This window comes from Apaloderma vittatum, unplaced genomic scaffold (assembly GCF_000703405.1).
Source record: "Apaloderma vittatum isolate BGI_N311 unplaced genomic scaffold, ASM70340v1 scaffold237, whole genome shotgun sequence".
NCBI lineage: Eukaryota > Metazoa > Chordata > Aves > Trogoniformes > Trogonidae > Apaloderma > Apaloderma vittatum.
The window spans coordinates 83,950-99,170 of NW_009725447.1; the positions used below are offsets into that span (position 1 = coordinate 83,950).

Genomic DNA, 15,221 nt, shown 5'->3' on the forward strand with positions numbered 1-15,221 from the left:
CCCGAGATTCCAAATTCATCTTTTGCCTACAACTCATACGGCATTCAACTACTGTGCTAACCCATCACTGAAGGAAATACAAAACATAATATTCAACCATTAGTTTATAAAAAAAAAGCATAATTTCTTTTTGTTGCCTGATGTTAGGGGAAAGTGACTTCGACAAAAAAAGTGATGCAGGCTTCAAGTGACTGAATCTGCATTCGGTAGTCCAGAAGAACCATATGTGTTATAACAAATGACACAGCCTCAAATTACTCAAATTAACAATATCTCAAGCACTACCTATTTTTGCGACAGGTAACCAGTTATTTTGGTGGACAGTTTAACTGTTTTGCCCCTTAACTGCCTTACAGTTCTGTGTATCCGTGGCAATTCTACACACATATGCACTGCTGCTTAGATATGGTAAGAAAAATATTTTAGAAGAAATCCCCAAGAGTACACAAACGCGGCAACAATGTTGTGACACTGCAAATCTGTTATAAGCAAGCTTTTACAGTGGTGTGCCTTCAAAAACAGTTTTAATTGTAAATGATAAAAAGCCTTTTTGGCTATTAAACCTAGAAAACCAATTCTGTACGTTAAAGCTCAAAAGATCAGTTAATATAAATGCACCTGACAACAGATGGTTTGCATTTAAACCGAAGACGTTTTGATGCGAGTTTGTTTCTGGCACCATTATTTTGCGCTCTTTTCTAATAGTCTGAACAGTTTGTGTAATAAAATAAACAATTTAACTCTGCATCATTAACAACTTACCCTTACTTGACCAACAAAAGCATTGGCTTCCTCCTCCTGTACGGACAGGTTTTTAGGCAGAAACATATCAAAAACTGGTCCGTTGTCATTTACATCCGTCACCACTATATTAACCGTAGCAGTTGAGGTCTACAGAAAAAAATAACATTATGAACAAATTATATTATGATTTTACAGAGGACAAATGATGAACAACCTTACTGCTATATATTAGACTCATCCAGTAGAGAATCACAGGTGAACAGATTATCATTTTTTTCATGTTTTTGTGAAACAGGAAGCATAATTTATTTGAAGAGTTTATTTTTACTCTTCTTTTTTTAAAGACAAAACAGGCCCATGACTGAATAATATATTACAGATACATGAAAACCTTCAGATATCATTTTTGCTTATACAGTATTTTAAAGATTTAACAATCTTCCATCATGAGTGGAGAAGAAAAGCTAGAAATACTAAAATTTGCCAGAACTAGAAATTAGGCAGGAGATTACTGATTTTACTAATCAAAATGTACTACTGTGATGATTAGCTTAGATGACTGACCAGCTTTTTAGCTGCCACAATCATGCTACCACAGCTCCATGGTGAGCTCAGAGATCTCTTCACCCACGTCACATTGACGTGCTATTAAGCATCAGCACATCAACTTGAATGTAGAGAGGTGCCCAGTGGGAAGAGCGCAATTAACTATTTTGCACACACAGAAAATTTCAACAAAACATGTCTGTGCTCCCTACTGAACTCTTCTATCCAAATCAAAGCAACTGGACAGTGAACAGACTCTGTGTGCAGATCTTCACTGCCTGAGTTGGTTCCCTTTCCTACTGGTCCTTCTACTGGTCCATATGTTTCAGACACAAACCACCACATTATTCTGATTAACACATTACGGTATTTTAAATCAACTCAACAAATTCTAACACCTTTGCTATGAGACATACTCTGATTCCATAAATTCAAATCCAGCACAGCAGCAAGCGCCCTTGTGAATTGTAGCTTCAGGTTTATTACAGTTTAAGGCTGTAATACAAACAAAGGCATCAGCTAACGCCAGCTCCTTCACGCAGTTGGTTACTTCAGAATATGCTCAAGCGTGGGCATCTTAACTTCTCTATTTCCCAAGTTTAACAGTTTGGCATTGAGGTGAAAGACCTAAATTTGAGCTTCACGAATCTAAGCACTGTGGCAAGAGTAAAACATGCTTTTGTTTTATACCCTAGAAATATAACTACAGAAAAGCTGAGGCTAAGAATGCAAGTTTCTGTGGGCTGCAAAGAAGGAATGAAGAGTACTCCTCATCCACCAGAGAAAAGAGTGAAATTATACACCAAGAAAACCTTTCGCTGCAAGAACAGAGAAGCAGAGGCACAGGCCGAGCGGGGCAGCTATCCTATCTTCCCCGGCAGCCGGACACAGTAGTGCCTGGCATGACCGGTAAGTGGTGGGAACTGATGCTGATGCTGTGGTGGAGCAGCGGACGAGGCAGGCTAACCGGATATATCCCACCACGCCAGGAGGCTAGGAACACTCTCTCCAGTGTTTCATTCAGTTCATGTGAAAAGAAAATTATCTTATTCTATAAACACAGCCTGTTAGACAAGTATACTAAGGGAGATAGATGCTAGAAGGAAACACTCGTGAAGTTTCACACCGGTGTGTTATTGTTGCAGGTTGCTGATGCTGCAGCCACTGCTACCGCAAAGTGCAGTGTAAAAATCAAACACAGTGTATTAAATCATCTTTCCTGTGCTGTATTTAGGTGCCTTCCAACACTGAACTACTGCACATCAAGCTACATTGGGGGAAATCTCTACGGCACTACAGTCACAGCAATTACCCACTGCAAATGTATCCCCTGGAAAAGTCCCTCACATGAGGCACAAGACTAACCCTCTGTTAGAAATTGGCACCTCACAGGTTCCACAAAGAAACCTTTAACTGTTTTCCCTGAAAAAGAACAAACTAAAAATCAAGTCTGAATGTAAATCTGCACCTTTGCAACCTTTTCTGAAACAGCTTCTGGTGCAGTACTTCCCATGACCTCAAGCCGTTTTACACCCTCACAGGCTACTGCAGTAACTGCCCACAATAAATGCAGAGTATCATCTAATTTTTAATAAGGAGCAAGCTCCTTGTATCTGTCACATGGGAAAAGTGCTTGCAAAGGACAACTAATGTACTCACTATCTTAATAGTAGTTGGTCATGCTTTCATTGCTGTGTCGCCAGTTCAATCTGATAACTTCCTCGCCGCAGCAGAGATCCTCTAATAGGTCAATCTCCTTCACCTTCCAAATCCTCAGCCTTGGCAAGCAGCCCAGTCACCGGTATCGGAGTCAGCTGCCTCTTTCCATGGCTGTAAGCACGGCTAGTGCATTTGCACAGTTCCCCACAAATTCACTGAGGTGCTACCTGTGCTAACAGGCTTCCTCAGCAACCTCGCAGAGCGAAGAGTAGATGCCAAGCACACACAAGTGGCATAAATAATATCCACGCACAACATAGCCTTGCAGAGGGAGAGTTTTACACAGTTTTTGGATGGAGGCAAGTGTGGAAAACAGATCTGTGCCACAATAAGCATTGTACAGTAACTACTTAATACTTAAAAAGTAACAAATACAGAATACTTTGAAACAAATGAACAAAAAGATGCTTTCAGGATAGCTTCTTATATTTGCTTATGCTCAGTTATTTGCTAATTGTTTCTGAAACTGCCATTCCCATATTCAGTTTATGCAAGGAGAATGTACTTTACAATCATGCATCACTGTCAACACAAAACACACTCCAGAACGTTTGCTCTGACATGCAACATGCACCGAATGTAAATCAATCTTCCAAAGCTAACTTGATTCCACAGAATACACAGGGTAATAAACTCTTACATTTAATAACCTGAGAAAAATATGGCATAAAAACCATTGGCTTAAAACAGTGAGTAATTCTGATTTTGAAAATATATCCTTTCCATTCAAGAGAATTTTAACGGGATGTGTCTGACAATCCGTGGTGCGTTCACTTCTGATGCTGAATCAGCCTGCAGCAGCTCTCCGAACAGCTGCCAAAACACGCCTCTGCATCTGAGAACTTCTGAGTCAAGAGCCCAAAGTAGAATTACCATTGCGAATTACTTACAGGTCTAGCTTTTGTATGTAAGTGCACACCAGCGGGGGTGTTTACATACTTCAGATAAACACTGCAACTCATTATGAGAAATGCTTACAAGCATTTCTAAAGGACAGTGCTTTTCTGAACCCCAGCAACTCCCTGCTCTGGTAGCACGTGATTAACAACATGACTCTGCAACAATACTTTCACGTCTTGAACAAAAAAGGGACCTTTTCTTCTCCCCAAGCCATTCATTATACTATTATTAGACAGAGCTTACTGAAATACTGGGATAAGTCTAGAACGGGTCATCCAAAGTAACAAAGAAGACTCAGGTTTCACCCAAGAGGAGACAGTGGAGGGAAGGTTGAACTCTGCTTAATAAAACCTGGATTTTAAGTTGAATTTTAAGATCCTTTTTGACATCATTAATGTCAGAAACTGCTATAATCAAAGGTTATTAAATAAAACCAACATTTCTATATCCCCATTAGATGGCTCCAAAGATTTGCTTAAGCTCCCTGCAAGCCATAGCTTAAGACCGACATGCTATTCTGAAACAGCCTTTATTAGACAACTAGAATAATTTACAGTGGCTTATGCAGAACTGCAGCACGAAGCAGTATCGGTAATATCATGACCATCTGTCCCGTGGATAATGCAAAAAGTCACCAGCAACGCTAAAATCACATTGACTAAATAATCATTGCTTAGACGTTGCATTCAGAGCTAGCCATAACTTCCCTTTCTCAGCCTGTCACTGGAACAGAAAATAAGAAAACAAGTAGACTTTGGGTCATATCCTTCCGTAGAGCAGCAAGGTAACTACTTGGCACACTAGACAGTAGGCGAGACGGACCACAGGTACTGAATGCATGCTTTGGGGATAAGCAGCACACTGCAGAGAGGATAAAAGTAAATGCTCTGAGAAGAGGTCACTATATTCTGTATGAAACACCATTTCCTGTACCATCAAAGAAGCCTACTGTTTCTTATTTTCATTTTTAACGGCAGGTAGCAGCGGCTGCCTGAGAGCGCTCCCTCTGTCACATAAATCCCACTTCATTTTGTGTGTCATCTGGCTTGAAGTCTTCCCCCAAGGAAACCTCCAGAACACAGAGAGGTCATGATCCTTTTTACCTTTGACACAGCTCCTCACACCGATTTAAGTCAGTAAGGAAGAACACATTGAGCTATGAGAGTAATTCTTACCTGTGACTATTACAGCAGCAAAGTTATATTTAAAGACAAGTTCCGACTGGGTGCCTGTTTACTTCTGCAAAGCCAGCTTTCTCATTTTCTTAGTGGGGGAAAAAAAGATTGCCACATTGGACAACTCAGCGCCTCAAGATTCAAAAAAAGATGTAATTTCTCTCCGTTCACTGGCTCTTACACTTCAAGTGCTGTAACATGTATCTGGAATCCACGTGCCGGTTGCCTACAACATTACTGTCCTCTTTGTTCTACCACCACAAAGTGACCTGCATATGGCAACATCCAGTTCAGTCAATGCTCGGAACTACCAGCAGCACGAAGCAGGTTTTTCCTTTCAAAGCTTGGGGAAAACAAATGGACAAAAAGATGATGCTTGAACAAAGTCAATTGCAGACAGAATCTTTTTTTGTAATTTGCTCCCTTAATTGTATATATGCTATTTTGTTCATCACATATTTCAGAATAAATGCAAATAGTTGCATAAATTTCTTAAGGAATTACGAAAAGTCGCAGTGTTTTGTAGAGGATCTTAGAAGAGACAGCAAAATAGCACACTCTCATGAAACGGAGCTGCTGGTTTGCTAAAGCTCTTGACATATGTTTAATTCCAGCTAAAAGTCTTTAACTAACCTTGAGTGCTTCCCCAAAGTAATGAGAGAAAGACCTAATTCACAACTGATGTACATCAACTGAATGGATACCCCCCAGGCAAGCACCGAGATAATGCACTAAAGGCAAAAAAAGACCCCCATAAAATGTCTTGCCTGTTTTAGAATTAGGTATTTCCACAAAAGATTCATCAGGTACCATTTGGAAAGGAGTGTTGAAACTATTACCAGAAATTCACGCAGGGAAAAAAGTAGTACAGCCTCCTATCAGGTACTTCCTATTTATCACTGAAGCAAACAATGTTTACTTCTCTTTTCTAATAAACATAAGTCAAACAAAAGATCAACAGCTGCAATTTATAGCCACTGAAACAGTTCTTACATACATAATTCTTCCCTAAGCAATATACGTAACATTTACATCGCCTCCACAAATATCTTTTGTCCTAAGTATGGCAGGCCCTGATAAAGTTATGGATGATGAATTTGAAGGGGATTTCACTTGTGACTTATTTTATTTGTACCCTGCCATTGAAAGCGAAGTTGGGAATTGATGAGGGCATTCTGTGCCTTGGAGAAGAAACATTCTTAGCTGTGATGTCGAGCAAGTCTATTAATTTAGACAAGCTCTAAGACAAATGCTATCCCCTCTAGATATAACTAGCTTGCAAATAATAACATCTCAGGCAAAGCCCAAGGCCTTATTTGATCAAAAAAGAAACTATAAATAATGCTTCTGATCTACATATTAGGATTTCTCTAAATTCAAATCAAGGAAACTACACTTATATTATGACATCCAAAATAACAGCTATTCTTTACCAAACAGGGGTAACAGTTGCTCCGATCTTAAGACACTGGAAGTGACAAGGACCAGGATAAAATAGACATAAACTATGCAACAGGCAAACTGCCACGCTGTCCAAGAGCAGTGCTCCGGGAGACTGATGCCACTAATGGCAATCTAATACCGATTGGTAATGGAGGATGACAACGAAGTGCCAAAGTTTGAAGAAGCGATGGGTGAATAGACACAACTGGTTACAGCCTCGATCGCTAACGCTTCTGAATGCCCACAGGCTGCATAACCACCACAATATCCATTGGGCCACGGGCAAGGGTGAGCACGTTTAGTCTTCTTCAGCATGTTCCTATTGGCAAGGTATTTTCAGACCTTGTTTCCTTCCACTGTAGGGCATGAGACCTTTAAAAGCAGTATCTACTGGACTTCTACACCCCTCCAAGTTATAAAGAAGAAAGGGTCAGCTGGAGTGCAAAGGAATTTGGGTGAGAGAAGAGGCCGAGGCTGAAAAGGAAGACAAGGCTGAAGCTTGTCAATAACTACACTAACAAAAAAGATCAGAAGAAGCCTGGGGAGGAGCCAAAGAGAAAAGGTCTCAAACACTCAAAAATAAATCCCCAAAGCAAATCCCTCGAAACTAAAACCTCGCCTATCCAGAAAGAAAATAGAAAAGATGTGAACATCAGCAGGAAAGGAAGAAAAAAAAAAGGTTAAATTCAAGAAATGTTGTTGACAAAAAGCACGGGACTGATGGGCTAAGTCTCCACTGCAATGCCAGTCATCGGCTGTGTAACAGCCAGGGCTCCAGCCCCGAGTGTCCATTTGTGGAAGAGGAACACTGATTTGGTGTCCAAGCAGCTGAGAAGCATCCTAGTTCAGCAGCAGGGAAACAGTGATGCTTCTACAGTATGAACCAGCAGCAGCTGGTAGCTTACATCCCTAAACTTTACATCTAGAGCATACCATGTGCTACGCATCTCCTAACAAGAGTTGGAGGCTAGTGTACAAAGTAGAGACAAATGGTGGAAAAATAGGTCTGCATCTGAACTAAAAGCTCAGGATTCAGTGTCTTAATCACACATGGATAAAGCTGTGGAATCTCTACCAATGTCTTTGTGTCGTAAAACAAAACTGAAAACTTCAAAACTGGTGAGGAACGCAGCCTTCGGCTACAATTCTCCTAACCTTGTTGCATGCCTTATCTGTTTACTTGGAGCTGGAAACCTCACTACTGTAATAAAAAGAACCGAGGTTTCTGCTTTAATTAATGAACTTTAATTTAACTAAATTTAACCTGCAAGATCTGAAAGGCACGTGCAGCTAACTTTGCACATACAGTGCTGGCTGAAAAACAGTCTGCCTAACTTCTGTTTTCCAGTTTAACTAGAATTCATGGCCATAGTCTTTACTGTCATGACTGTGGTATTACCGAATATACACAATAACATGATGTATACTTAATGTTACTCCATATATTACTGTGAACTCTGCTGCCACATGCATTTTAATGTAATTCTACTTAAGCTTATTTATTCTGGGATACAAAATGCTTCAATTATCCTTGGTGCAGAACCGTTTCGTGCCTTAAAATAATTAAAGTTGTCTTTCAAAATAGAATTACAATTTGTTCAAAATCTTTGATTGAAGACTGTGATCAATCTATTTCTTCATGAGGGTTACTTAAGTCACTGCTTCCTTCCCTGTTAGCATTTGAAATAAAAGCCTTTATGAGAAATATTCTCCATGCAATGCAAGCACTGGAAGTTTGGGAGCCTCCTAGAGCTCACCCTAATAAAAGAGCCAATGCATGAAGAAAAGCCTGTTCTCACAGGAGAGGAAATTTGGCCAGCCACATTCTTCCCACGCAAACTGGAATTTACAGATCAGCTGAATTTTTTAAGGCTTTCTCATATAAAGCACATAACTTGTCAGGAAAATAGTAATAGGCAGTGTTTCTCTTTAGGTGCAGTTTGCATTGTTGAAAACAATTTGAGGAGGAGTTCCTTAGAGGAGGAAGTACAAAAACATTTATCTGTTTATGTTGTTCGTACTTCCCATATTTAAGAACTATTCCTTCCCATTGTACCAACAAATCTAAATAAATGTGCTACATTAAGTTAGCGTTAAAAGTTCTACAGTATGAACAGATTAATTTTCATTTTTTTGACACTCTTGTTTTCCTGATTACAAAAAGGTCAGTTAAGTAGAAGCCTTCTCCAGTGCAAGCCCTTTTGTACACAAAATCTCAGTTCAGTGTTGACTGAAAGAGGAGTGTGTGATTTATTCTTGATAGATAACAGAACCAATGTGAAGTAGATACAGGTAATATTTACAGAAGTAATAGCGAATTTAACTAATTAATTCTCTCTATGCTATTCAAGTAGTAAATCTTTGTCTAAATTACCTTCATCTAGTGCTACCTGTTTGCTCTAAGGAAGGGAATTAATTCAGGTGTCATGGGAGAGACATGCTCTCAGTTATTAACTGTCCCCTAAGATGACTGAAATACCCAAGTCTAACTTACATGATGAAACGCGGTGCACAGAGAGGGCTACTTCTGGCTCCCTCAGTGGATGAATACCCTCCCGAAATGTGGGTGTGCTCCAGTAAAATACAAGACAGGAGGAACACGGCACCGTATCTGTGTCTACACAAGGGACACCAGGGCACCCTTCCACGTTTAAGCCACAAGTAAAGGTTAAACATTGTAATGTCTCGCTTCTCTCCATCAGACTGGAATTTGGAATCCAGTGATGGGTACCCAGCAGCACAAAAAAAAATAGAAAAAAAGCCCACTGAGAAAACAGTTCTCTCCCAGATGCCTTTCTAAGGGTCACCTGATGGTGCCTCCGCCTTCTCAGGAAACATGTCCTCAAACCTGGTGTGGGGTCTGCAATGCTAAAATTATTCCCATTGTTTCACGAAGCCTTCATTGCAGAAGTGGGCACAGTCTGAGATTAACAGGGACTCATGGCTTTCAGGGAAACCCTCCCAGAGCTGGGTCACCTCTGATCTTTCTTTCCTGTCCAGCGAAGCTCGGACTATATCCTGAACTGCACAACTTCAAGAAGCAGATGGACAACAGGTTCTTCTGGACCTCCAAAGTAGTTCAGTGGCTTGGTGGTTGAGTCTTCTCAAGACGTAGCAAAGAACCAGAACCCAGGTCAGTATTTCCCGAGAACCACAAAGTGACTGCAACAAGGGACGTCAATGTTGCTCCTCTCCTTCAGTCACAGGAAAAACGGAAGCTGTAGCTGCCTGGGAGGTTGGGAACATCTCCTGGATGACTGATGATTTTCAAGAATACCTAATTACTGATTCCCAAACAGCTTTATAAACTAGGGACTGAGCTGCTCTATTTTGCCAAGGCTTGGGCAGGAGCAAATTTCTTAAGTGCTGGGTGCGTATTTCAGCACTAGGCATTTGTATTTGGAGGTTTGAGTTCTGCTTAAATCACACCGTACACACTAAGACAATAAAATGGCGCTTCCTGTTTTATCTGTATAAATTGACCCACACATACTCACACAAGCCAAAAACAAATATCACAGAAGGCTTTTCCTTTCTTCTAACAAAACCATGGATATTTATTTCTAACTTCTCCCTCTGAAATGCAAAGACATGAATCCTTTGCCTTGAAATCCCATCCAAACACACGACAGTTTGTGAAAATAAGCTGAGCTTGAAATATTTTTCCATTTGTGCATCTTTCTTCTGCTCATCTACAACAAACTCTCGTTACTAGGGAAGTAAAAATGTTTTCCTGGCTACTCTATTAACACATACTTAATTGTTTGTCGTGTCCTATTGTTAACAGTGATGGGTGGCAGGTCATGTTATTCCAAGGTCAGATAAAACCCACAAGCCTCCGGGTTATAACTCAGAACAACAACAACTTGGGAAGTGTAGCCAAGCATTTTAAACAACCAAAACCATTATAAGGCATGCAAAAGTGATAAAACGGTGTCAGTCAGGCCACATTGCTAAAAGGAAAGCCGTATTGCTCAGTGAAGGTGTGAGGAGGTCTGTACTAATTTGGATGGAATAAGCAGTCCCCAGAAGTCAAAAGGTGTCAACATGACTGTCACCACACAACATTAGGCAGTTAAATAAGCCTTGGGGCTTAGAATACAGAAACCTCAATTACTTAGTGCCATAGAAATGTTGTTAAAAGCCTCTTAGACTCTTTATTAATGACACAGAAAAAGAAGCAGGGAAAAAAATACCATTAAAGCCCCAAAATTTAAGACGCGCAGGACCAGAGACTTTAGAAAATCAATGACTTTTAGCACCACAACTACAGGAAAGAAACCCGGAGGGAACGCTGCTCCCCAGAAGACTGATGCTGGGGCTACAGTACCCGCACAGAAGTGTGGATGCCGTGTGGGAAGTGTCCTGCTGACCTCCAAACTCCTGGAGAAGTGGAAAGAAAGCTACATTTGGGCATGTCTCCCTGGGCCAAGGACAACCCTAACAGGGCTGGGGGTGGCAATCAGTGTGCGAACTGGACTGGTGGTAATGGTAGGACAGATGGTGACTCTTTCTGGCTTTCTTTCTGTTTGCTTCAGGTGAGCCTGTGGTGGTTTTGGCTGGACTAGCACTACTTTTCCTTGCAGCAGCTGGTGTGGGGCTGCGGTTTGGATTTGTGCTGAAAACAGTGTTGATAACACTGGCATGTTTTCATTATTGCTGAGCGGGGCTTACACACAGCATCAAGGCCTTTTCTGCTTCTCACTCCAACGTCACCAGTGAGTAGACTAGGGGTGCACATGGAGCTCGGAGGGGACACAGCCAGGACAGCTGACCCCAACGGACCCAAGCGATATTCCAGATCAGAGGATGTCGTGTCCAGCATACAAAGCTGGGGGAAGAAGGAGGAAGGGGAAGAAGTTTGGAGTGATAGCATTTGTCTTCCCAAGTAATTCTTCTGTGTGATGAAGCCCTGCTCTCCTGGAGATGACTGGACACCTGCCTGCCAAGGAGACGTGGTGAACAACTTCCCTGTTTTGCTCGGCTTATGCTTTACCTATTGTCTTTATACCCACTTGTGAGTTTTCTCACTTTTACCCTTCCAATTCTCCCCCCACCAGGAGAGAGCAAGCAAGCAGCTATGTGGGATTTAGTTGTGGGCGGGGGTTAAACTGCCAGAGTCGATTCCAGACGTCGCTGCTGACACAAAACTGAAAAACAGGCTTCACCCAGCTAATGGGCCTTACTTTGCCTTATGGAGAAAAATCTTAATTTTATGAGAATAATGTTGAACAGACAAGAGAGTGATCATCTTGAGACACCTGAAGCAGAGTAGGACACACTTCTTCCTGAAAGCTTCAACAGTTTCAAAGCATAGCAACATTTCCAGTCTGAAGCGCTCCATCTAAAATGCAGCGTTTTATATACTACTACTTAAAAATCAAAGGAGCTGGAGGTATGCCCCTTATCACCTACGCTATAATGGCTAAAAACCTTTGTTCACAGCAGAATTTAGCTGAAAAATATTATTGATATTGAAATATCCGGAGCACTGCTTACAATTTCTGAAACCAAACCACTGGCTGAAATTACAAAGCCTGAACTTTCTCAGTTAAGTAAGAAGTGTCAATAAAATGTTTTACTTTTCCACTATGAAAGGATAGTAACATAGTTTTTCATGCATCTTTATGCTTGAAGACTATGATCTGCTCCACAGTTAAACTGTCTGTGCAATCACAGCTGACTATGCTTGAAGAACAGGCCCAAAGTACTTCACCTCTTGGAATCCTACGCAACCTGAATTACCCTGTGATCTTATGACTCTTGTTCATAAAATCTAACTACAAAAACATAACAATGCCACATTTTTATGTCATAACTGAAGAGGAAAGTTCCAGTAAAAAAAAAAAAATCTACGACTTCCACTAACACACTAATAAAATCTCTTCCCTTTAAATTCCTTTCAAATTTTAAAGAAACAAACAAATACAGAAAAGGTTATATAGAATACAAAGGCTTGCTCTAAGTATATTTGACATTAATGAGTAGTTTCCAATAGCCCACCGCTGGCCAAAAGGAAATCAGTTTCATCTGTTACTAGCTAAAACATGTTAATGTCATTTCAATTAAGTTGCACCTGCCTGTAGAACTAACTTTGTTTCAGGGAAAACTGAAACAAGTTCTTCAATGAGATAAGCAGCAGAATTGTTCAAAAAGGTAAACGTTGATGACAAGCAGCAGACGAATTAGTTTGAGGAGCCATTGTTTTGTAATCGTAGGATTTGGGTTTTTTTTCCTAAAAAGAGACATCATTGCTTTCTGAAAGCGGAAAAGAAAAGTTCCTCCATAAAATCTTACTGACAGGTCAAAACAAGCATCCATGTCCTTAGAACAGTTTGTCACATTACCAGCTAGCATCTTTAAATGAGCTCCTGACTCAGGAGCAGCCTGCCAAACGGCCGAGAGTAAGTCCAGAAGAGCTGCAGATCAAGGAAATCATGCAAAGACGCAAGGAAGCCTGGCAAATTAGTTAAAACCACTGGCATGGAAAAGATATGGAGATCTAATGGGCTGAGTTGCCCTGCTTCATCTATTTGTTCATAAAATAAAAGCACGTCTTAAATTTTGGGGTTTTAATGGTAGCATTTGTGATACTGGCAAGCCCAACCAACTCCTAACCCTTTTGTTTCATACGCTGTCACCAGTAGCTTAGGGTGCAAGGGCAGTCAAGTAAGCCACATTGCTGGACAATTTTAAGAAGAGCGGGGCTCCAGCACTGGCAGAAAGTATCGTAACAGAAAAAAAACCAACAAAACCAGCTACAGCCAGGTAAGAGATGGTGATGAAGACCTCAAACCAAGAAGCAGTAACGAGAACACACACACAAGCTAGAAAGCGTGACCATCTTTCACTGTGAGAACAATGAACACACACCCACACCCCTGCAGCTACAAAACTCTAGGAAAAAAATAATATGGTATTGAGGGAGGAAAGCAGGTAATGAGATAGCAGGGGAGCAGATCTTTTAAAAATGTATGTTGTTGTCATAGCAACAACAACATAACACCAGCATCCATCAAGAGCATTCAATACCAAAGAGCGAAGCGACCTGCTGCTGTTTGCTCCTCTTTCTGCTTGTCGAGTGACTGCTGTACTAGGAAGAACTGTTATGCTCATGGAGAAATGACGAATTTTACACCAGTGTCAGGAAATCACAGATATCTTTCACTGTACAACAGTTCTTTAGTGTCTAATTATTTGATTTCCTTGGGGAATACTCTAAAAAATCCAAACACACACAACAAAAAAATGCTTGAAATTTGCATATCATTCCTATTTCCAATCACTTTTGAGAATGCTACAGTTCCTATTTGCATTACCACACCTCTAGGAACCTCTAGCCCTGTCTTCACCGGGCTAGGCAATGCATGAAAAATAAAAGGACAATCCATTTTCCAAACAACATAGCCACTACTTGCTCCAGCCTGGCTACTGAACTCCTCACAAACCTCATCAGTGACTTCCGCAACAGGTAGTCAACCCCATATTGACACAATTCAAAGATGATACTAATGAAACCCTCCATGGTTTATTTTTGGTGGTTTTTTACACAGTTGAGCTTCAAAAGCCGTATCTCGCATTACAGACAACTATATTATGTTAGGCAGCCATTATTAATGAGATTTTTAGTAAAAAAACTCCACAATTATTATCTTGAGTGTTAAAATGGATCAGATGCTCAATTAAGTTCCAGAACAAAGGGAACGGATCTCTAGGTAAAAGAAAAAGGAAATATCTTTTCCGTAGCCTTTTGACACTCCAGATAGTATTTCAGCAGCACAGCATTGTCCGAAACAGAACACAAGTCCTTCATCTAAATGATTTCACAGCTAGAAGTTAGAAATAAAACCAACTGAACTCAGAGCTATCGAGACTGCAGAGTGGTTCACAAGTAATAAAATTACAAATATTAAGATGAATTACTGAAGATAACTGTAACCAGATTTTCAATGGAAAAGGTGTAGGCTCTGTTACAGTTACCCCATATTGCCCCGGAATTGCATAAAGGCTCTAAAACTTTGCCAGTACTTTGGGAAAAAATGAATTCTGAGTAAATACTGAGCACTAAGGCAAACTTTATAGGCTAAAGAAGCTAAAACAGGGAAAAGACAAAGTCAGAGAAATAATACGTAAGATTTTCTTCTGCTGTGGTGAAGACAGGGTGAGCACGGGTCCAAACCACAGAGCTTTTTCTTTCTTAATTTCTCCTTAACAAACTGTCACAGATTTCTCTGCCTCAGTCTCAAAGCTGAACATCGCCTCCCAGAACAGCCCAGATAAGGTGGATATGTTACTTTAGATCTGCCCTTATACACTGCAATTGCAAAGTCGGATATATAAAGAATTCTCCTCCCTGGTACAAGTCCACAGCAGAATTGCTGCACTCCCACATACCTTGCACAATCCAACTGTGGCAAATACCCCCTGCTGGCATTGCTGCAAACTTTAATAAAAATCAATTCCATTGCCTCTGATTGACAAATAAATACATACCCTTAAACAGTCCTCCAGTTTTTAATATGGAAATTGAAAAGCACGATTTTGTCCTACTAAACACAAATGTGAGCAATAGTTTGGTGGTTTGATTGAGGGATCACTGCATGCCTGATTAATGCAAACACAGAAGACTTAGAAAAACCTCCTGACCAAAAAAAAGTTTTATATTTTAAGATAAGAGGCCTGGGCACTTCCCCA

At 40.6% G+C, this 15,221-nt stretch overlaps 1 protein-coding gene across 1 annotated transcript in view; it reads right to left on the reverse strand.

Moving 5' to 3' along the window:
* The window catches only part of LOC104276526 (protocadherin-15), a gene marked incomplete at both ends in the record, with an annotated part of 107,661 nt that overhangs the window by 80,282 nt on the left and 12,158 nt on the right, over nucleotides 1-15,221 (reverse strand). The window contains one exon of the mRNA XM_009872888.1: nucleotides 763-891. Within this exon, the coding sequence (XP_009871190.1) occupies nucleotides 763-891 (129 nt within the window). The remainder of the gene's footprint in view (nucleotides 1-762; nucleotides 892-15,221) is intronic.